The sequence below is a fragment of the Cricetulus griseus genome (assembly GCF_003668045.3).
Source record: "Cricetulus griseus strain 17A/GY chromosome 1 unlocalized genomic scaffold, alternate assembly CriGri-PICRH-1.0 chr1_1, whole genome shotgun sequence".
Lineage (NCBI taxonomy): Eukaryota > Metazoa > Chordata > Mammalia > Rodentia > Cricetidae > Cricetulus > Cricetulus griseus.
The window spans coordinates 186,719,728-186,743,602 of record NW_023276807.1 but is presented as its reverse complement, the minus strand read 5'-3'; the positions used below and the strand labels follow the sequence as shown (position 1 = coordinate 186,743,602).

The window sequence follows — 23,875 nt, the reverse complement described above, 5'->3', positions numbered from 1 at the left end:
CATTATCATGTCTGGGCTGAAATACTTTCTACAGATAAACAATTCAGATTTTCCTTGAGATCTCTTTTATATGCAAATGACACCCATTATTTGCATAAGGCCACTCTGCTTAGACTTTAGCTCCTTACAAGATAGCTTGGGTTATGGAAAGCTTTAAGTCGGGTCCTTGTGAGATCCCAATCCATCCTTGTCCTAGTAAAGAGATTCTTGGCTTTTGTTGTCCATCACAGCCATAAAGAACCAATGATCCCATCTGCTCATGTTAAGTGGGGTCAGCTCAGGTGGTTAGAGACGATGCTGTTCAATGCATTGAGTGTAAACCAGCCTCACTGCCACTCTCTCACCAAGTAGGAAGGCAGGCCCCCACCCCCACTCTGTCCAGGATCATCAGAGGCACAGGCCCTCCCTAGTGGCTGTGAGACTGTTTGCATTGTAGTAAAGTGAAGCCATTGAGGTACCTTTTGGGGGACTGAGAGCAGGCTCAGAGGGAACATACTACACCATGTAAGCTCTTGGCCATTCTAGCTAAACAGCTCCATGGTTTTCAGTGGTGCCTTGAGAGGTGTTCTTTATTTAGGCTCTCTCTCAGGAGATACTTATAGGAGCTCCAGCTCATAAAAGACGGTGATCCTTCTAAATAGGAGAGGAGGCAGCATCTGCAGTCTCCACAAACTACACGGTTTATATTTCTCAACACTTTCTTGTTAGAGATAGTGGCAGAAGGAGGGATATTTTTGGGCAACCAAGTGAGTAAAATATCTGTTCAAAAGCTGAAGGATTATTCAATAGTTCTATCCCACGAGGCTATGACTTCAGTTCTTGCTCTGATTAGAAATAATAATGAATAATTAGCTAAGTTAATGTACTGATATGGTATGACAAATCTCTTAGTATTTGATCAATGTCATCTTTGCTAAACAAATGCTGGTGGAGGCCTTCTGTCTTCATGGGCCAATGTGATACCTTGGGTGTCTTGACTTGGCTCAGATGCCATCTGCCCAAGGAAGCCCCCTTTCCTGCTGTGCTGAGTTAGGTGCTCCTCAGAGCTACCTCCAAATTACTGAACATACGGGATGGTAATTGTCATCCTTGTCTGTTATACTGGAACTCCAAGTGTGCAGAGACCAGATCTTACCCTGGTAATTTCAGTGTCCAACTGGAGTGTCTATAATAGTTCAAAAGTTTGTAAAAAGGAAGGAGGGAGAGAAAAGAGGAAGGGAGGAAAGCAGGAAAGAAAAGAGAAGGAAGGAAAGGGAGACAAAACAAACAAAAACAAGGGGTAAAGAAGCGTAAATGAGCTTTGTCATTGACTGATCAGTGAGTTGGTCTCATTGGGTGGGAACTTACCTTTTGTTCTCTGAGCTATCCTTTGAATGTAGAACCACGATGCTTTGCTGTAAGCGAGGACTGCCTTGCAGGCTCCAGGAACCCATGACTTCCCTGCTCCCCAATGTGAGTAGATACCACCATCTGCCAGAGGCCCTGCTCCTCTACTACACCCAGGGAGAGTTGACCCTGACCTCCAAACACCCTCCTGATAAGCTTTCTGTCTCTGTTTATGGCCCTGCCAATATTGCCTTCAAGACTGCTTTCCCTGAAAAAACTGCCCCAGGTATTTTTCCCTTGTGGGGTCAGAGTTTCTCTAACTAAGGTAACTACTGAGCCTTAGAACTCAACTTTTGTTAGGTACTTCTTTTCTAGGGGCCTTGAGGCTTTCAAGATGAGATAATTTTTCATATTCTAGTCAAATGAGAAGGTAGTGGAGAGGACCCTGGAGGTGATTTGGTAGCATCACCCAAACACAACCTCTGTCTTGCCTCTTTGTCAATGACTTGGAGGAGCCACATTTGTGTGACAAGTGTCTTGAACTCCTGACCAGTTATCATCTGGCTGACAAGTGTAGCTAAATCAAGTGGCACAGATAGGTTACAAGTCTGTGGGGGTATTTCCACCACGAATCCCAGGTGTGGCTTCACTTGCTAGGGAAATAATTAGATGCAAAATCCTGAATTCAAATCCTGACTCAGAGTATTGCTCACAGCTTGTTTTCAGATATGGTGAGCTGTGCACACACCTCCCATTCCCAAGGTGGAAATGGCACCCCTGTGACCAGACTGGGGGTGGAAGACTTTACTTGGTACCTCCCATGCTCCCAGGATGTGGGAACACAATCTTGAAGGCTGCTGATATTTTGAACACGAAAGGAGGCCGACTTGATCCCCATCTATCCCCAGAATAGGAATTAAGCGCTGGCTGCAAAATGGAAACCCTGGAGTCTGGGCAGGCTTTCCTCCTTGGTGTGGCTGCCTGCTGAGGGCGCTTCTCTCTGACCCTCACAGTGTGCCAAGCAGGCAAGTTACCACCCTCAGCTCCCTCTGTAGATTCAGTTCCAAATCCCAGGAGGCCAGGGACTAAGGAATCCTCTGAGCTTTGAGTGCAGAACACAGGATTGTGTCACTAACAATCTGACTTAGTTTCCTCAGGCCATCTCTTTTGGTGGGCTCAGACCATCATTTGTATCTCCCACAAGAGCAGCAGGCCTGGACTGAGAAGGTACAGAGTTGGTGTTGCAGGAGGAAGGAGGTCCTGGCAGCTCTGGGGGAGGGGGCTGCAGGGTCCATGACCCTTTACCTCCTGGCTGAGAATGGGCACAGAAGAAAGACAAGAGCTCAGGGACAGGACCACACTGGTAAACTTGTTTCACTTTTTAAATGGTAGCCTTTGCTTTATCAGAAGATCTTCAGAGACAAAATTCCCACCACGAGGAAAAACCACTGTGCAAATGATCACTTCTGTAAGATTGCCCTGGGTCTGTCCTTAGCCAGTGCCACCTGAGGGACCTAAAACTTCTGTGAGGTGCTATGTGTCACCCAGGTTGGGTATAGTGGAGTCCACCTGTAGAGTGGCTCCCACCCCCTGCAGGCCTCAGCATTTCTGGGAACCTTGCTGAGGAAGCCTACCCTTGGGAAGGAGACTGTGGGGGTGCCCTGAACCCAGTAACTCTTAGGATGGCTGATGTCCTATGCCATATGCACCCCACTGTGGGATCAGAGAAGGGCAGGGGGATGGCTAGGGGAGGGAGGGGAATGGATCTTGGCCCTAGGAAACCCACAGGGATCGACACTTCCTTTTGGACTATAGGGATCTCAAATGGCTAAATATGAGTTGAAGGTGTGTGTGTGTGTGTGTGTGTGTGTGTGTGTGTGTGTGTGTCTGTGTGTGTGTGTGTGTGTGTGTGTGTGTGTGTGTGTGTGTGTGTAGACAGAGATAGATAGAGGCACTGTTGGATAGGATCTGTGACTGTAAGCTTTTCTGACTTGGGGGGAGTTGGGGGACAGTCTGCTGCAATTCTCAAGAAACACCCTCTGTGGCAAAGTCCTCTAGGTCGTCTGTGGATATGATGCTTAGGCTTGGAGCTTCTGCACCCTCTTCCTCTGGACTATGGGGAGGCCCACAGGGCCTCGGTGCAGAGGCATGCTGGGTGGACTCACCCAGATGTTCAGGGGGAGGCTGCAGTCTAGCACCCTGGGAACTCTGTGGCCTGTGGCCTGAACCCTGCCTGAGAAAGGTGGGAGCTGCGAGCTGAGATGAGCAACGCAGAGGCATCAAGGTTACCGGCACTGGTTGGAAGCCAGGGTATAGTAGGTAGGGAGCAGCCAGGGCATCCTGCAGAGGTGGCTCAGAGGAGGCCTCCTCCGAGGATGGAACAGAGACCTTGACATACTTGCCAGTCTCGGGGTCATAGAAAGTCTTGACTTTCACTTGGAGAGGCACATCGAAGACAAAGTATTGTCCCGACTGAGGATCCTGGAGCACCTTCTGGGTGGCGGGGTAAGGGGACTGGGGCATGGGGTGTTGGAGCCCCCAAGGCCGCCTCCCTTCGGTCTCCCAGCCGCAGGACACCGAGTGGCGGTGCGTGGGCGGGGGTAGGGAGCGGACTGCAGGGAACCTAAGCCGGGGCCCCTTTCCTGGAGACACTGGCCTCAGCTCTGTCCCCTGTGTGTCCTCTGTGAAGGACTTGACTTCCCAGGCCTCGGTGTGCTTTTCTGGCGCCTGATCGCTCTTTCTCCTCTTGCTTGCCAGCTTCTTCGCCCTCCGCAGGGCCTTCTCAGTCTTGGGGGGGACTGCAGGGGGCTTGCCCGCTGCTGCTCTCTCCAGCAGCGCAGGGGGCTCGGGTTTCTCTGCAGTGTCTGCCAGCAAGGTGCCTCTTGGAGAGAGGGTCCTGAGATTTGCCAATCGCTCCAGTTGGGGATCAGAGCCTTCAGCCTCCCATGTGAGGCCGTGCGTCATGTCCTCCCTCCGGGTGAGCCTGGCCCGGCCCGGGCTGGCCCAGGGCCTGGGGCCTGGAGGCTCTTGGTGCAGCCACTGTTCCCCAGCAGCCTGGGAAGCTTCTTCCCAAACACTGCTGGCCACAGGAGAGCATGTGCTGCTCTCACCTAGAGAGCTGGGGTTGGGGGAAGTCGCTGCCTCACTGGGGACCAGCCTTCTTCCTGAAGGTCCTGCTCTGGGTGCAGACAGAAAGTGCCCTTGGAAACCTTGTTCTTCCCAACAGGTGTGGAGTGGCAGGGAGTGGGGTGGGTCCTCTAGGTCGTCTGGGGGTAAAGCAATGGTGGGGATGTGCTGTGGGGCAGCCAGATTCCCTGACTCCACAGATCCGCTCTTAGCACGCGCTGGCGCTTCGCCTGTTATGTCTGGAGGTGGCTTTATCTTGCCCTCCTCTTCCACCAGTGGTAGAAAAGAGAAACTTCCCTTCCGGGCTTGCTGAGAAATTTCAGCCTGGGCCGCAGTGTGCGCTGGGTCCTCTTCCCCGACCTCACACACCACACATGTCTGCTGTGTGTTGCTGGATAGTGGAGTGGTAAGCATTTTCTGGCTTTCTGAGGCACAGAGGCCACCAGCATCCTCTCCCCACTGTTGCCTTGGTAATTCATTCTCTTTGTGTCCACCAACAAGTGAGTCCTCTGAGGACACTGTCCTCAGGAGAGGCAGAATGATAGGCTTTATCACCGGGGTGGCCCTGAGTGTGTTGTCTTTAAGTGGGAACAGTCTATGCTTGTTGGTACAAGCTGGCAAGGGAGCTGAGTCCTTGGCATGTGGAAGAGCTGTATCCTTATCAACCCCCACCCAAGAGCCTCTGAAATTAACTTCCTCCACTGATGCTTTCCCGGGTGTCCCTCCCGACCAACCTTGGGCTTTCCTTTGTATTTCCTCCTGTCCGTGTTCTTCCACACCCGTACGTCCATTGCTTAAGGCACATTGCTGTGGCTCATCTTTCTCCATCACGGTCTCCTTCTCGTCCTTTTGATCATCACCTGCACTCACACGACTCTTCCTGTCTTCCCGGGGGCCTTCTGTAAACCACATCTTATGCTGATCATCAAAAGAAGCAAAGGATTGGTCTGAAGAGCTGGTGCTGAATTTAGCCTTGGTTTGGAGGCATGGAGTAAAATCAGATTGGCTATCGCTGTAAAACACATCCTCCTCCTCAGGGGAAAGGGGCCCTGGGGAGAACTTCTGGTTCAAGGGTAGGTTCTGGAGCCCCATTTCTTGCTCAGGCTCTGTCTCTTGGGAGATGGATCTTGAGAGCCCATTCTCTAGCTGGTGAGGCTTCATTTTCTCTGTAGCCTGTCCTGTTTCAGACTCCCTGTTGTGGAGTTTCAGGGAGAGATGTTTCCGGGGAAGGTGTTCCCTGGCATCTGGATGCCAGCCAGACTCAGAAGGACCCTGCTCTGACACTCCATTGGCATCTTCCTTCTTGTTACGGCTCCTTTCTGTAGTCTCCCCATTGACGCTGAAGTGGGTTTTGGAGCTAGCTGAAGGGGAGCCAAGGGTCAGGTGGTTGTCGGCAAAGGACTCACTGGAGTTGATAGCAGGATCCTTCTGGGTACTGCTGTGCAAGATGCTGGGGGCATCAGCTGGCATCTCCTTCAAAAGCTGGGTGGGAGGGTTTTCTTCAAGCCCATTGGGAAGGGTGACCCCATTGCTCACAGGTTCTTGCTTGCCATCAAGCTTACCTCTGGTTTTCTCATCAAAGCTTTTTAAGAGAGGCAAGGGACTGTATGTACTCTTGACACGCTTCCTAACGTCCTTGAGGTTGAACAGCAGGCTTGGTGCTTTGGACTTGTAGCTATCCCGAGACTGAGCCTCACTGGGCTCCTTCTCTTGGTATCCATTTAACTGTCCTGGAGGGGATGGGATGATTTCCACTGGTTGGGTGTCTGAAGATTCCAGGACATGTTTGGTGGGTATAATTGGAGTAAGGAGTTCACTGATGTTAAAGGGGGGACTGTAATGGTCATTGGAGTCCTCTGGCATGTCCAGAACATCATTTTCTGGAAGTTGACCCTGAGGGTTGAGCTTTGAATACAGAGGTAGGCCTCTCCTGTTGGGCTGTTTCTTGTCTTCCAAAGTATCATGTGGACCATCTGTTCCTCCTTTGCCAGTCTTTGGCTTCCTCCAGGGGGGCTGGCTCCGCTTCATCTGAGGGTCAATCTGTGAAGCATTTCCCTCCACAGGGAATACCTGGGATCCTGGATCCCTGGCCCCCCAGGTTCCAGATGTGGATTGAGACCCGGATGCTGACCTGGTCTCTTCCTGGGCACAGTTAGCTGGGCCTTGGCAGGGGAAGACTTTGGACTCAGAAGGGTGAGGCTCCTTTAACAAAGGCATGTCCTCATAGTGTTTGGGAGCTTTGCTTTCTGGGATTGTTTCAGCAATGTCCTTTCTCTCCGGGAGCTTTGGTTGGTGGCTAGTCCATGATTCAAAAGCACTGTTTTCACTGTGCAGGAAAGTCCCCCTGGGAGCCAACTCCTTGCCTCTTCCTGGCTCAGCTTTGGCTGGCTTGAGAGGTGGAGAGGGAAACCTTGGCTCAAATGAGTCAACCATACGGTCTGGTGTCTGGAGGTGGCTGTCTGAGCTGTGGCAGGCTACTTCTGGGTTCTTGGGAGACTCTTGTTCTCCAGAAACCCTGCCAGGCTGGTGGCTGCTTGGATGGGTGTTGGAGGCCTCAGCAGGCACCCTCCTCACAGTTAGAAAGGCAGAATCAAAGCAGAAGTTGACGCCACCTTCTGGGGGAGGTGCAAACTTGGAGGGATTTTTAAGAGCCGGAGGCTTGCTGGGAGGAGGCCGGCTGTCACAAGGTTGATTCTCTGTCCTGTCAAAGGATCTGATTAGTGATGAGACCTTGGAGATGGGCTTGCTGCTGCTCCTCAGACCAGAAATGGGCACCTCCAGTCTCCTCTGGGCTGGTGTCGTTGGGGGACTGTTTTTGGGGTACTTTTCCTCTCCCTGAACATATTTGGGTTGCTGTTGGAAGGTGGCTGCCCAGCCTGAATGCTCTGTGCCTTGAGATGGAAGCTGGCTCCAAATTCCACTTTTCCTGTTGGTGTGGCTCACTGTTCCCTGATGAAAAGTCCCAAACCCCTGGGTGGTGATATCTGGGGACAGAGTCAGGTCAGAGTCATGGAAGGACTCTGAGATGCACAAACTCCGGAATGCCCGGTCTGTGAGGTTGCTCACCTCCCTGTCTGCATCGTCCAGCACACTGCCAATGCTGGAGGTATCACTGAACCCATCTGTGCACTTTTTGTTTCCCTGCATAGTCTGTTGGCTTTAGTAGGACTGTCCCTGTCAGCTGTTTGGTGTCTTTTGATGAGAGTCTGGCAAGAGGTAATAGAGACCCGCCTATCACAAGATAGAGCTTTCAGTTAACCAATTGCAATAGCAAAGTGAAGGTTTCTTTTCTTTTCTTTTCTTTTCTTTTCTTTTCTTTTCTTTCCTTTTCTTTTCTTTTCTTTTCTTTTCTTTTGTCTGTAAAAGGAAGAAGAACATGGCGTGAATAGGATACCCAGGCTTAATCAGTCTATGTAAGTCATGTGTCAGTCCTAAGTGGTCAGTAGTGTCTGTATGTGGTTAATTTCATGTGCCAACATGGCTAACCAAGTGTACTATTTCTGGTCACTAGTCTGGAGGTAGCCATGATTAGCACTAAAATCAGTAGACTTTGGGCAAAGTAGATTATGTGTAATGCAAGTGAATGCTCTCTAATCAGTTCAAGGTCTTAAGAGAAATATGATTGAGGTGGCAGGTAGCAAATGCTAAAATGGCTGGGGATGACTACAGAGGAAATAGTCAGCTGTGTATCTCAGAAGGTCAGCATGAAAGGAACGCCTATAACTAAATAGCAAAACCCTAAAGAATGAAACCAAAGAACTAAATTTAAAAATTGGGAAAGAAAGCCGGGCATGGTGGTGCACACCTTTAATCTCTGTATCTCTGACTCCTCCCCGGGCTCCAAAAACATGGCTTCCCACTGCTGTCAGGAGACTGGCTTCCTTTTTTTCTGAGTGATTCCACGTTCCCTGGCTCTCCCTTATCCTGCCTGCTCCTCTATTATACCACTGATTACATTCTCTTCTTTAAAAACTGTGGTGAAACATACACAATATAAAGTTCAGAGTTTTAGTTGGGTGGCAGTGGTTCCTGCATTTAACCCATACTCGGGAAGCACAGGCAGAGGCAGGGGTAGCTCTGTGAGTCCGAGGCCAGTCTGGTCTATAGAGCTAGTTCTAGGAGAGCCAAGACTATACAGAGAAAGCCTCTTTCTGAAAACAAATGGCCATGGCAGCCACTTCTAGAACACACTTGCTGTGCAACCCTATCACTCTTCTCCAGCATGGGCCGAGCTTATAAAGTGTCATTAAACATCAGCTTTGCACTCATCTCTCTCCTAGTTCCCATATCCTCTGTTTTACTTTGTTTTTCTGTTTCATTTGTTGAGATGAGATTGCTGTGTAAGTTTTCAACTGGTGGCCCTCCTGCCACAGCCACCTGAATGCTGAGATTTCAGGGATCTGCCTTTTTATTAGGCTGAGAGCAGTTTACTTTTTGTGGTGCTGGGTGTTCAAAGGCAGGGCTTTCCCCATGCTAGGCCCGTGATTGGCCACCCAGCTAGACTCCCAGCCCTCAGTTCTACTTTGTAATCTCACAGCATTTGTCCTTTTGTTTCTGGATTATTTCATTTAGCATAATGCCCTTGAGGTTGACAGGTACAGTCAAGACTGTTGAGCTCCTCTAGGGACAAGCGGCTATCGTCTACCGTAGTTTGTCCTGTAGCTAGCTGCACAGGTGCTGAGATATGTAAGGGAGTTCTTGACAGGAAAATGCTCCAGGTGCTCCCCATGAACTTCAGCCTTCACATTGAGCACCTTATTCTGCTTTTTTGAGACCAGGTTTTATATAGCCCAGGATGACCTTGAACCTCCTGCCTTAACCCACTAAGTGCTGGGATTATAGGCATGCACCACCACAGAGGCATGAATCTTCTTTTCACACTGAACCATTTCTGTGTATGTGTTCAGGTTCTGCTTCTGTTGCTTGCAGGTAACCCTACCTGATCTTGGGTTCCACGTGGTTCCAAACAGACAGGGAGAGATGCTCACTGGTGGTCAGAAAATAACCACATGACTTCTGCCTACCAGCTTCATTCAGATAATTTCTTCAATTCTATATGACACCTGGATTCAAATGGAATAGTCATAACATTAGCCTCACCCTGACCTGTAGGGAGATACCGTAACCATGCCTGACAACAATCCCTGGATGCTCTGGAAAAGGAATTGGGCCATACCTCCTGGACTGCACTGGATCTAACTTACTCCGTTTCAACTGACACTCCGACCAGAGCTTTGAGTACTGGCTTCAATCAAGTTGAGGATTTTAACCTAGCTCTTCAATCAAGCAAATCCCATCTAACATGGACTGGAGATAAACCATTGGAGACTTTGACTATACTAACATTTTCTTCCCACAGGACCCCACAAGGCTACCATCGTCCCATTTCAGCAGGAAGTAACTTGGAAGATGCTATACTCACGTTCCCCATTATTGTCTATTAGGGTGGTGTAAGCCTAGTTAGGAATAACTTTCCTATTGTTTAGGGTTGGGATTGGAAGGAGGTGGTCAGGTTGGACACCCCTTTCAGATGACTTTAGGGCTTAGCTGGAATAGACATAGTTAGGATGTGCAATAGCAGATTATTGTATCTTCTTGTATTTCATTCACCTTTATGATTGTTAACTTTGGATGTTTTACACTATTAAGTTTTAATCCTCTTTTAGACTAAAAGGGGAATTGTAGGGAGACACTGTAACCATGCCTCCTAAGGGCTGGCTACAAGTGTGCTTGACCATGCCTGTCAGGGCATGGTCAGGGGGAGGTTCAGGATGACTCGTGGGGAGGTTCATAAGGTGCGGTAGAGATGTGGGAGCTCTCTCTCTGGCCTCCCTAGCTTGCTGCCTCTGGGCACGCTCTGGCTTGTGCTTGGCCGGTATTACTTGAATAAAGACATCTTAACCTGCAACTCTTGGTACACTGACCCTCCCCAGTAGTTCCTTTGCCCCATTCATCAACTACAGAAAATATTTCCCGATACTACTGGCTTTCTGACTGGTTCTACTGGGCTCTGATTTGGGTCTGGGGTGGCTCCCTGAGATCCTCTGAAAGGCTTCGTCCCCAGCTTGGAATTACTTGGAGATGTTAGAGACTCACAGTAGGCTGAAGCCTTGGCTGTCCTCATCCACACTTCTTACAGGCTGCCATGGGATGAGCATCTACCTCTACCACTTACTTCTCCATGACACACTCCTCTCTACAAGCTAAACCTCTGGAGCCCACTGTGTTTGTACACTCAAGTGAACCAAAGCAGACTCTTCCCTTCTCACGTAATCATCTCGGGTGTCTGTTACAGCAATGGAAAGCTGACTTATGCACCTACCTGCTATGGCAGTGGGGGCTGCAGGAGACTGACTTTTAGGACCTGTGTTTTTCAACCATTCTTTCATGCTGAGATTTGGTGTCATTACTGCCCATCTAGAATGAAGAGGAAAGCATGTTTTCAGTGAAACTGATTGCAGTCTGCAATAGAAAATCTGTCTTCCAATGTCAATAGTACAGTTTGTAAGGCTGATAATCTTTTCTAAATTCATACTTCAGTGCACTGAAATGCAAATATAGATACTTTTTGTAAAAACCAACACAAAGTTAATTTATGTCCTTCCTAATATTCATGAATTTGCTGGTGGTCCAGGGAATCTCCCCATACCCCTGGTAAGCTGGTGGGAGGGATTTCTAACAGGAATGGACCAGAGACAAACTTTTTCTTTCCTAGTAAAGTCTGAACAAGGACCCCTTCCTAGCTAAATCAGTACCTTAGTTTTTGTGGTAAAGGGACGTGGAATTGCCAATTCAGGTCCACTCAGCAGACAGCTGTGGTGTTCGATTTATTGTTGGCAGGAGGTGTGAGTATCTATTTTGACAGCTAAAAGAACCCCAAAGCTGCCCAGGAGGGTTTCCAGAGAGCTCAGGATGAAGGTAAACTAATTAAAATAAAGCCACTATGCAAATCTTAAAGGCAGACCCTTGGGGCTTCCTCCAGACCTTCTCCAGATTGTAGCTCCTGGATATTAATCTAGCCTAAGCTAGTTTATTAATAATATTAATAATCACAATAACTCAAATTTGGGAGCGTATTTCTTTAGAGAATCTGAGAGGAGCTTTGTGGCTGCTGCCATACGGCGAGGCCCATCCCGTCTCCCCAGCTGGCTTTGATGGGTCTCCCTCCTGTCCCCACAACATGCTGCCATTTCTTTTCCCAGAGCACACTGCACTGTGGCAGATCAGATATCAGGGCCCATATGTTCTACAAATTGATGATTGATTCTTTCTCTCACAAACTCAAAGGCTCCTTGAACCTGAGAAGAGGGTCTTATGTGTCTGCATGCTGAGCATATCAACAGTGACGTGGCAATGGCTCCAACTGAGAATCTTTGTCATGACTTATGCCCCCACCCAAGCCCACCCAAGGCAAACCAAGGTACACACACACACATATAAATGGTTGGAGGAGCAAGATGAGAGACAGTCTGGTGACAAAAGTCCCCGACTTTGGGTCTTAAGGTCATCTGAAAAGTTTAGATGGACTAGTTTGCATCACCAAATAAAAGGCATCCCACCTCCAGCAGTTCTCCTGAAACACCACAGGGATGGGCACCAGGGCCAGTGGTGCCACCTGCAGACACTGCCTTGGTGAGAAGGACATGGTGACATTTATTTTGAGGATGTTGAGGACCTGCCACTCTGTGCCCAGGCCTTCCCTCTACCCACTTGCCTCATAGATCCATTGTCATTGCTGCTTGGATGGTCTCCATTGGTCACTTTGGCAGCATCTTGCTCACTCCTATGCACCATTTGAAAGAAGGCCACCTAGGCTTGTGAGTCCTCTGGCACACGGCTTAGCTGACAGAACACTTTGTGCAGGGCTGAGCCATGTTAGAAACCGGCCTTAGAATAGGAGCTGACCAATGCAAGTCTCTGACCTTCCAAAGCAGCTCTGTTTTCCTACATGATTCCTGTATATCCTTTTCTCTAGGAGTGCCTTAGCCACTTACTTTGCCTTTGGATCTTCTCCATTGCTCCTGGATGAATCTTCCAAGAGATTGGGACTGCTTCTCTGAACTTCTAGCTACAATTAAGACTATTGGCCTCTGGCAAGTGCCCTTGGCTCCTCCCCTGTCTCCTCTTCCTCTGACCAGTCTTTTTCCTTCCCTTCCTCACTATGGTGTTTCTTCTAGCTAAGGCTTCTTTCCTCACTCTGTAACATCGACATAGGCTGTAACACACCTTTCTGGCAGGGATGAATATGTTCTAAAGAGATACATGCTTCCCTCTTTGGCTATCAGACTATTGAAAGAATGGACCCCAAGTTTGTCCAGGAGTCTCTTGGAGGAAGAGGAAATGGCTGAAAGCCTGGGGTCAGCTGGAGAAGGAGCTTGTGTCCTGGAGAAAGATTTTGTGACTTATCAAATGGCTTTGCAGGAGAGACTTGGAGCTAAAGTGATGGCAGGCAGGGCCACACCTGGCCACACTCTTCAGTCATGCATATCTCTTGCTTTGTTTTGAAATCCTACCTTCATGTCACAATTTTCTAAGATGGACTTGGAGAAGTTGCTGGATTTCTTTGTCACACTTCCTAATGTACTACATTGAATAAAACTGCCCTTTCTTCTTTTTCACTATTGATATGGTTCCCTTGATTGGAACTTATTGAGGACCGGTGCTTGAGCTTGGCTTGTTGGGACACAGAGTATAACTCTCAAAGTTTGGTAACTGTGAGTTTGCTCACAACTAAGCATTTACGTACCAAGACTATGTCCAGGCCCAGTTGAGTGGCCCCAGCCCAAGTCCCCAGCTACCTGACATTCAGCTCCATGCTTGTGTCTTCTCCCTGCCTCCAAACTCGAATTTCCAAAGCACCCAGGTGATGTCTGTGGCCACTGCTATCTCTGGGGATCCCACTAACCTCAGAAACACAGAACACAGGCAACCTCCCTCTCTCCTTCCTGGGTTCCATTTCTTAGCCTTGAGATTCGTGTGTGTGTGTGTGTGTGTGTGTGTGTGTGTGTGTGTGTGTGTGTGTGTGTGTGTGTGTGTGTCTGTGTCTGTGGTTCGAGTGTGTAGATTTAAGTGTGTGAGTGCAGGAGTGTGCTTGCCACAGAGCTCATATGGCTACAACATGGGAGGACAACCTCAGGAGTTGGTTCTCACTTCCTGCCTGGTTTGAAGGGTCTCTTGTTTGCTAACTTGTTCTGTGTGTGCCAGACTGGTTGGCCTTGGAATTCCTGGGGAGTATTATGCCATTGATTCCCTTATGGTAGTGTGGGCACGCTGGAACCACACCTCATCTTCCGTGGGTTCTGGGGAATGTGAACTCAGATCCCCCTTAACCACTGCCCCTCAAACCCTGAGATTTCTTTTAAAGATCTTCCCCCATTTGCCCTTATCCATCCCCATGTTATTACCTGACTCCAGGTGCTATCATGGCTCTTGTGGGTGACTGCAGGAGAAAATAGATATTCCTTCACTCCACCCAGCTTCTAGGGATCAAGTCTGATATGTCAGCCTTCTGTTTAGAAGCCTCAGTAGCTATCAAGTTTCCACCCAGCTCTGCCTGGTGCCCCACCCTCTCCCGCGCACCTTTCCTCAGCTTCTCCACACCATGCTATGCTCTACTCCAAGGACTTTGCTTCCTGAACTTTGAATTATTTTCTTTCTTCTGTTGCCTGTTACATAGTTAACTCATGCACATGTCTCAGAGCCCAGGTTCATGTATCCCTTCAACAAGTCAGTTTCTCCAGGCTATTTCATGCTCCATGCTATATTCTCCTGAGATAGGCTTCGTGTATCTCTGTTACAGCACTGTTCTAAATGCAACGGCTGCCTCTCATGACCTGTTATTTAACATGTGTCTGTTCTGTTAGTCTGTGTGCTTCACCATTGCTGCCTCTGTCTGGCTTCCCTAACTGTCACCCTGACATCAACTGCACAAACTGTCTGCTAAGCAAATGAGCAGGTTTGCCACTCCCACCATGACTCTGTGTGCACTGCCAATTGACTTGGATGGATTTCTATCAGCGACTCACTGATAAGCTGAAAATCTCCAAAGTCTCATGAGTTCCAAATTAGAGGATTTCAAATCCAAGTGGGGTTTTTTTTGTTTGTTTTTACTTCAATCCGCCAAATGTGCAAAGTTTATTTGTGGCCAAAGACAGAAACTGTGTTATTCTTAGAGGTCATTCATAGGCTGTCTGGGTTCCAGGCACCCGTTCAGGATTGAGTTAGAAGAAACCCCTGATCTTACTAACTCTTTGCTTCTCTATGCTTCCAGTGCTTTAAGCTGGGGGTAGCTTTGATGTCCTTGGAATAGCCAGTGTCTGGCAACTCCCTCTGAATACACTTCACAGTCACATTGGTGATGGTCGTCCAGTGATACAGATATGATGGTGGCTGTCAGAGTACACAGTGGAACGTCTGCCCTGCATGGCACAGCCAACCCTGAAAAATTCCACACAACAGCACATTGCTGACACACCCTTGGCCAATATGGGGACGGGTTTGTGATGTACCAAGCCTTGATCGTGAGAAGCACATTCAAGGGTGTATTTTGTCTTTTCCTTTAGGTGGGTTGTCTCTCAATAGGAATGTATCAAACAAGCACACACTAGACCAGCCTTCTCCTGAGCAGAGTTCAAAGATCCTCTCTGCGGGCATAGTGCATCTTAACTATGGGCTGCTCTTCACCTTGTCTCAAGGTGAGTTGTCACCTAACCACTGCATTCTGAAGATGGGCTTGTTACCTTCTGCCAGACCCCTTGCACACTCTGGAAGGACCAGTGTGACTTCCCTCTTATGTCCCTCTGCCTGCCCTGGCCTGCCACCCACTGGCTGAGGAATCTGCAGACACCACATGTCCTAGATGGGTTCCTCTGAGTGGTTGTCCCTCTGCAGAGAATGTCTCTCTTTGTCCCTGGCCACACTGCTTACCATGTCCCCATCTGACCTACTCCTTATAGGATCTATTCTGTTTTGTTACATGTACTGCTTTATTCTATATTTTCTGTGTGAATCTGCCCCTCCAGCTACATTTGAGATCTTTGGAGTGAGTCCAATTTACCTACATTCCCTCTACCCTAGGCCCAGTGCCTGCTTGCCTTGTGCAAAAGCTGTCAGCTGCTGTGGTGGGGAGCATGGCTGGGGCCACAAGGATGTGATGACAAGTGCCCTGGAGTGTGTGGTACACAGATAGGGGGCAGGCTGAGAGCTCAGATACCTCATGCTCTTCCTATCTCCTTAAGGGATCAGGCTAGCTGCTAACTCAGGGCTGAGAGTGCCACACAGCCCAGCTCTGGGGTATGCCCTGAGCTCCCTGAATCCCAGATGGGGAACACAAGAGGTGACCAGGCTTGAGTGTGTCAACCTTTAGTTCCAGAAACTCCACATATAGCTAGCCACTCTTTCACCCCCCACAACAAGGAGCACCACTGTCCTGTCAGTCAGAGCCCTGATGGGTGACTCTGGGGTGGGATCCCAACTTGGGCCTTCATCACTGATAGGAATTATCAGTATCACTTCTGAAATTAGAGAGCCTCAGGGAGGCAACACAGACATTCCGTGTCTTCCAGCTGGTGAGTGATAGAACTAGGCTGGACATCCAGGCCACATGACCCTGAGATCCACACACAGTAGTGGGGATGGGGGGTACATAGTGGAAGGTCTGACATGCTCAGGCTGGCAGAATGAGCAAATTAAATGTATGGTATGACTGGTGAAATGTGAATTTCAGACTGTTGGTAAGCTCTTTCTAAAGTATATCCATGTGGGAAATAGTTCTAACTAAAATTACTCTGAAATTCAAATTCCACTGCCCTCGGGCTGGGCGTTGGTGGTGCACGCCTTTAATCCCAGCACTTGGGAGGCAGAGGCAGGTGGATCTCTGTGAGTTCGAGGCCAGCCTGGTCTACAGATCGAGTGCCAGGATAGGCTCCAAAGCTACACAGAGAAACCCTGTCTCGAAAACAAACAAAACAAAACAAAACAAAACAAATTCCACTGCCCTCTTGTTTTTTCAGTGTGGCAACTTGGGGTCTTACAGCTCTTAGCTCCCAAAAATGATGACTCTCAGAGGAAGCCAGTGTGGTGTCATGTCCTGATGACACAGAGACAACATGGCCCATTCCTGCACATCGTCGTATGGTTCTTGGCTCTTTGGCAACCATTATCTTGTTTGATTCTTATGACTGTTTTGAGGAGGCTTGAGTAGACCTTGTCACCACTTTGTAGGTGGAGAAAGAAGGATCAGGGAGGTACAGAATAGAGCTAAGTATAGCACAGCATGTAAAGCAAAGGAGGGATTCAGGCTGGGATTCAGCTCCAGACAACACTGGACTCCTCTGTGCTTTCTATAGTACAGACCTCAGAACATGAGGCTCAGGCTCTGGTGGATGCATCCTGGGACTTGCCTTACTGTTTCCAGATCCTGAGATAGGTAGGACTCATGGAAGAACTGAACGCGTGGGTGGAGAAAAGGGGTGGGATTGGGTGTTCATTTCACTTTCCTGGCCATCTCAGGTCTTTTTTCTTTTTCTTTTCCTTTTTCTCTTTCTTTCTTTCTTCCTTCCTTCCTTCCTTCCTTCCTTCCTTCCTTTCTTTCTTTCTTTCTTTCTTCCTTTCTTCCAGCCATAGGAATAGAACTTCTGGAAGGGCTGGGGACATGGGTCCTTCCATTTGTCTGGAGAGAAGGCTCAGTGCTATGGGACATTGGTGCCATAATCTGTCCAGCTGGGGCTGGGACTGACTCCGTTGGCCCAGGGCCAATGTGGTAGTGCTATCATCTGTTCCCCAGGCTTGCTGCTTGCCACAGGAGACCTCTGGGGTTTGTCCTACCACCAGTTTGACCACTTGACTGTGGTGTGGTTTTCAAGCCCAACATCTTGGGGAGGATGTAATCGCCTTAATTGAATGGTGTTTTCCGTTCTGAGTAAGGGGAAGCAGGAAGAAAGAAGATGACAGGTTGACTTTATCACACCCAGAAGGCCCTAGGAAATTGGAATTGATGTCTCTTGCTGGGAGTTTTTGGAGGTATCCGCTCACACACACCACAAGAATCATTTAGAGAAGTGAACTGTGACAGCTCCCTCATCTGTGTCCAGCCCAGAAGCCTCCCTCATTTCAGCCATAAGTGAATACACAGCCTCCACCATTCCATCCTGGGCCCTCACTCTGGGCCACAACTTTCTGCTCAGCCTTTAGCCAGGCTCTTGGAGTCTCTGTGCAATACTCGACAGCCCTACTTCTTCAGAGGTCTTTGTCTGTGTTCTACACATTTGGAGGGGACTGTCTTAGTTGGCTTGGCTGTTATGGTGGAAGCAACATGTGGGCAGTTAAAACTGAAGCTCTTATGTCTGGGAAGTTCAGGTTCAAGGCACTGGAAGACCTGTTTTCTGGGAAGCTTCCATTCCTGGTCTTTGAATGGATATCCTCTTACCATGTCTACACACACAGGGATGGGGGTGGGGGTAGGAAGGTCTCCGTGGTCTCCTCTTTTAAGGGTACCCATAAGGACTCTACCCTCCTAACTAAATTATCTCTTGCAGACCTACCTCTGAACACTAGCCCATAGGGAATTGGGTTTTTAACATATAAATTTGGGGGACACAAACATTCAGTCTATAGCAGAGACTGATGAAATGACCAAACAGCTTCTTTGGGTAGGCTCCCCTTTGGGTGTTCACAGGGTGGGAGGCCTAGGGCATCCCTGTACATACTTGTATTCACCAAGTCACTGATAGGCCTCGGTAGGGTGGACTGCCTCTTCAGCTTACACTGGGGAGACTGAGGCTTCCAGGGTTCTTGCTTGTCCCTTGCTTAAGGCTCCTGAGTTCCAGAGATGAATAACACCTTATCTTTAGCCTTGGGGTCTTTCTCTCTGGAGCCATAATGATTCTCCTCCACTATCTGCCTAACATCACAATGGCTGTGTCCTTGTCATCCCTTACAACTTTTGAAAAACAGAAATGTAGGCTCTGCTGACAGAAACCACCAGTGGAACCTCAAGCTTTTCTATACATCCATCCCATTAGCACTGGTTGAGACATGCTCTGTGCTCCATAACAGGTGCTGGAGATAACGCCTGCGCATGGCTGATCTGAGATCAGAGTCCTTTCTCTGTGAAACAGGCAATCTTGGGATGGGGTTGCTTTCACTTTGCATGGATTAGACTAGTCTCTGTCTCTCAGTCTCTCTCCCTCTGGGGTTGTCATTTATGTGTGTTAAAAACACAGCTTTGATTGTAGAAGAGTCATGGTATACCTGGCTTAGCCATTTTGGCTTACTGGAACGGACATTTGTTACATGTGCTGGTTGGGTTTTTGTCAACTAGACACACATTTGAGTCATCTGGGAGGAAGAAGCCTCACTTAAGAAAATGCCTCCAACAGACTGGCTTGAATAATGATTTATGTGGGAGAGTGGGCAGTGCCACCCCTAGGCAGGTGGTCCTGAGTTGTGTAAGATAGTAGGATGAACAAGCCATTAAGCAGAATCCCTCTATGCCTCAGTTCCTGCCTCCAGGTTTCTGCCATGAGTTCCTTCTCTGACTTTCCTCGGTGACAGACTGTGACCTGAGATTTGTAAGATGAAACAATCCCTTTACTCCCTAAATTGCTTTTAATTGTGGTATTTATCACAACAATAGATATCAAACTAATTACAATATCCAAGGGCCTGGCCTGGTTTGAATAATCCTTAAGCTGAGAAATTGGTAGTGAAAACCAAGAGCTCTCAAACTGACCCAGGTGGAGTACAGAGCTGTTTTCCCCAGCCCTGGAAGACATAGCGTTTGTACCAGGTCCCAGTGGCAGCACTGGCTTAGCTGAAGTTTGACTCTTACCCTGACCACAGCACCCATGAAGGGGTCTCTCAGCTCTGCAGTGGGTAAGCACCCAATACACTCTTGGGATTTCAGATGAAGACAGCAGTTCACCAGAACTTGCCATACATCAGGTACTGGCTCTAAGTGTGTGGTCTCTCCTGCAGTCTGAGGCTGTTGCTGATGGGGTAGCCTGGGGCAGAGGTGCTTTCTTCATGCAGCTCAGCCTGCCAGAAGTTTGTTCTGTATGGCTTGACAGGCTACAACGTCTAGATGGGCCAGTTTCCCAGAAACTTCTGATCATTGCCTATTCCCGAAGCTGAGTCTATAGCTAATCTGACCAGGAGTTGTGGACACTGGTTCTGGGTGTCACAGATCCAAGGAAGAATCCAGCCTCAAGAGAAATGAGACATTAGGGGGAAAGAAGGGAGCACTAGGCTGGGCTTGAGGGGTTTCCAGCAGCTTTTCCCTTTGCAGTTCCTGCTCTGGATCCCTAATGACCATGGCGACCGTGGCAGGCTGAACAGTGTTTATCAACTGGCTCTCTAGGGTGTATGCATTGGCTTATTTTCTGATGCCCGCCTGATGTCCCCAAGGTAGAGTTTGGACCAGGTGTGCACAGCAGGCTTTGCAAGGTGCAGGGGACTCTGAAATACTTCCGAATCCCAGCAGGCTCCAGCTGTGCTTGCTTTTGAGCGAAAAGTCTCACTTGCAAAAGCTTGCCCTCCAGCTAGCAGCTGCACTCTTATGCTGCTCTTGCCCACCTCAGACAGGGCAGCACTAGACATCACTCCTCTGAGTGCCTAGGAGAGTTGGCCAGAGCAGAGTTTCTGGATTCTTCCCACACTAGGGAGGGGTTCATGACTGGCATTGCCAGTGTATTGGCAGTGTACTCTCAGACATCTCTGCAGATGCAGTGCCAAGCATTAGGGACTTCCATTCACTTCAGATGCAGCGGTGCTCTGGTTGCCCTTACAGTAGTAGTGCTAGTACCAGAGGTGGGACCAAAAAGCCTCTGGACCTCTTCCCTGTGCTTTTGTCAGAATTGGGGTAAGTGATGATCAACCAGTACTTTCTGAAAAGGACCTGATCACCTTGCCACTCATCCAAACTTCAGGGCCATGCCTGATGCCAGGGAAGCCACCAGGGGAGGGCCACACAGCTTCTAAGACACACAGGATCCAGGAGTACAGGCCTCTGCATAGGATCTTGGCTCACACCAAGATCCCATGTTATGTAAGGCTGGTGTTATGTAAGGCTGCATATCAATGTAACTGTGACTAAAAGATGGCAAGCCTTGGGGCAGCGGTTCTCAACCTGTGGGTTGCGGCCCCTTTGGTGTCAAATGATCCTTTCACAGGCGTCGCTTAAGACCATCAGAAAACACAGATATTTACATTATGAGTCACAACAGTAGCAAACTTAGAGTTATGAAGTAGCAATGAAATGATTTTATGGTTGGGGTCATCACGACATAAGGAACTGTATTAAAGGGTTGCAGCATTAGGAAGGTGGAGAACCACAATCATAGAGCCTTGGGCTGCTTCCATGAGGTGCATTGTGGAGGCATTGCTAGCTGACTCTGGCCACTGCAGCCACTGACAAAGTTCCCTAAGGGTGGTTTCCGGCTCCGCTAATGTATTCATTCCACATTCTTCTATCCTTCCTTTCCACCTTCTCCACAGGCATCCTGCCCTGGACTCAGAAAGCTCAGGAATTGGCATTGGAAAGGAGCTGCAGAGGCAACTCTTGGCCATAGGAAGAGCTAGAAGCCTGGTTCTATGACAGTGTCATTTTGGACATGTCTCTTAACTGTCACTGTAAAACAGTTCAAGCCAACCCTGTTTATAAGGATTTCCATCTGAGTGAGGACTGGAAACCCGAGTTCCGAGCCCTATAACTGACAAGGTCAGACAAGATTCACTGGGAAGGAGCCAGCTTCCTCTGGTTGGTAGTCTATAGACAGGCTTGTGTGCTCACAGTCCCCACAGTATATGTGCTAGGACAGGGACAAGGCACTTGTCAACAGAATGAATGAATGAGACATTCCCTGGCATAAGATTAACACTGCATGGCCTATTATCATCAATATTTATTGCCATTTAATAGAACAACAGCATGAGGCAGGAATCCCTCTTATTTATGGAGAAGGGATGTGGAGTCTAGGGCTTAGCACCTGGCATTGTGGGGTTTGGACCTGGCATCGCTGAGGCATCGTGCATGTGAACATCTCCAGCAGCTTCCGGGATGCCCACTTAAGTCAAGCACCTTTCCTGAGCACTGTATTGCCCCTTGTAGCTCCATTCTCTGGGTTTCACACTTGAGTCTCCCAGGAGCTGATTTTAGGACCTCTGGGCACAGGATCTCCTTCTGTTCCCTGCAAGTACCCTCCAGACTAAAAAAACATGACATGCAATGACCCTGAAACCCTCTAGCATCCCATATAGACAGTGACACTACCTCTCTGGATTGCAGCTTCAGAATACAAGATTTTGGACAAACCACTGTTTCTCTAATCCTTATTTGGTGCTGGCTTGCTGGCAACCCCAGCATCCTGGCACTCATTGGAAGTACTTGTGACTCTGCAGAGGTTGTACAGAAGGGGTCCCATACCACACAGAATCTCGTTCACCCTGGTGCCATTCCCCAGCACAGCCATATATTATGCTGACTCTGGAGAGGGCTGTGGCTATTTCGGAATTGGTTACTACCCACTAACTATCCTCCCTCCAGCCCCCCCCAAGACAGCAGCCCGACAAGGTTGGGTGGGACCCCTGAAAAAACCTAGAGTGTTCCAAGCAGTACCTCTTCAGGGAAGTGAAGGGGAGCCAGACAGTCTTCCCTACCCTTTTGGTGGACAAGTGCTTCACCCAGGAAATGGTACCCTTGGGCTGGGTGACACAGCAGAGAAGCACAGGTAAGAGAGCCAGCCATCATTGATTATCCTTACCCCAGATGCTCACTGAGCATTAGCGCTTCAAGGCCATCTGTCCTTGAACTTGTCCATTTAACTCCTGACCTCACCACACGCTTTGTATATATGACCTGGCTTGGATTTCCAATTGGAAGGCTAGGCAAGTTTGGTGTCAACAGTTTTTAGATGGATAAATTGATGTCCAGAGAGGTTGGAGAACTTCCTTAAGGCCATGACCATGAAGTAGAGGGGAAGATTCAGACCCAAGGCTCTGCTGTGCTTCCACCTCCAAGCCCTGGGAGAACCTGGCGAGTTACCTGGCCTCTCCACCTCTCCACTTTGAGCCTTTGCCCAGCCAGCTGCAGTGACTGTTAGTTCCCTGGGAGGTTGTGAGGAGAACAGGGAAACTGCATGACCACGGGTAGACTTGGAGGAAACTGCAAGCACATGGATCGACTCTATGGAGTGAGGATTCAGTACATGGGAATTCTTAACACAAGACACAACTGTGGCTTTCATTTGCATCTCAAGTTCATGTGTCTAACCTTAATCCTGAATGCCATGGATCAGGGTCTGGGAGATGAGTAAGTCACGTGGGTGGAGTTCTGTAAGTGGGATTGGTGTTTTTATGAAAGTACCCTACAGCGTCCTTGCTCTCTTCCTAGCTAGTGAATACATAACAGGAAGGTACTATATGTGAGGATTTGGTTCTTTGGCAGGCTTGGTGCTTTGAACTCAGACTTCACAGCTACCAGAACTGTGTTGTTTATAAGCCATTTCTGTATTTTTCTGATGGCAGCCTGAGTAGGCTAAGGCAAGATCTTGTGGTTTTGGAGTAGACAGTGCCAGGAAGAAATTTCATATTGAGTGGGAGCAATTACATCCACCTGCAGAAGGCCAAGTGTGTCAGAGGAGCTCATATCAATAAAGCACATAGTAGGTGCTCCCAACACTGCTAATCCCCAGACAGGGGCAGTATAACCCAAAAGTAATTGCTTAGATTACTTTTGCTTAGATGGAAGCCAAATGCCCTTGGTCTTGGATCCTGACTGAACTAGCTGTGTGTGACCCTCAAGAAATTACAAAAATAAATAAATAAACCATTCTTTGTGCTGCAGTTTCTTCACACATGATACATGAAACATGCCTGCCTCGTGTGGTTACTGAGAAGATGAAGTAGATTCTTGGGTATGCAAAGCAGAGACTACATGGTCATCACTACCAGGCAACTTGGTTAATCCAGGCCTACCATTAATCATTAGTCACCGGGAGGGCTTTGCCTTTCCCCAACATAAAGGGAGACAGCAGTGAAAGAGAGCTCCTCCACTGACTTAGGGCTGACCAGAACTCCCGAGGCGTCCCTGGTCTTGAGGTGACCTCCTTCTCTGGACTGATTTCTCTGTCCTTCATTATCTGTGCATGCTTGGGCAAGTTACTTAACCTCTCTGAGCCTCAATGTCTGCATCTATGAGGGAGATCCCAAGACTTTTCATGCTGGGTGACCTCAACCACAAACCCAGACATGCTAAGGTCTTGTCTGTTGGGAGCATGTAACTAGCCACTGCATGGAAGCCATGGTGTGGGGACAAGGACAGAGTATATCCCTGTATCTTTGAGCTCTGCCTGTGACTTCTGGAGCATTTGGGCCCTTCCTCCTGTGAGAGTCAGATAAGGCCAGACTGGGGACAGTGGTGAGCTGA

General features: G+C 48.7%; 1 protein-coding gene across 1 annotated transcript; it reads right to left on the bottom strand.

Annotated features, from left to right (window-relative positions):
- Nucleotides 1–3,351: 3,351 nt before the first annotated feature.
- CUNH10orf71 (chromosome unknown C10orf71 homolog) lies at nucleotides 3,352–7,599 on the bottom strand. The gene has a single exon (XM_027389489.2). The coding sequence runs from the start codon at nucleotides 7,597–7,599 to the stop codon at nucleotides 3,352–3,354; it is 4,248 nt and encodes a 1,415-aa protein (XP_027245290.1).
- Nucleotides 7,600–23,875: the final 16,276 nt, after the last annotated feature.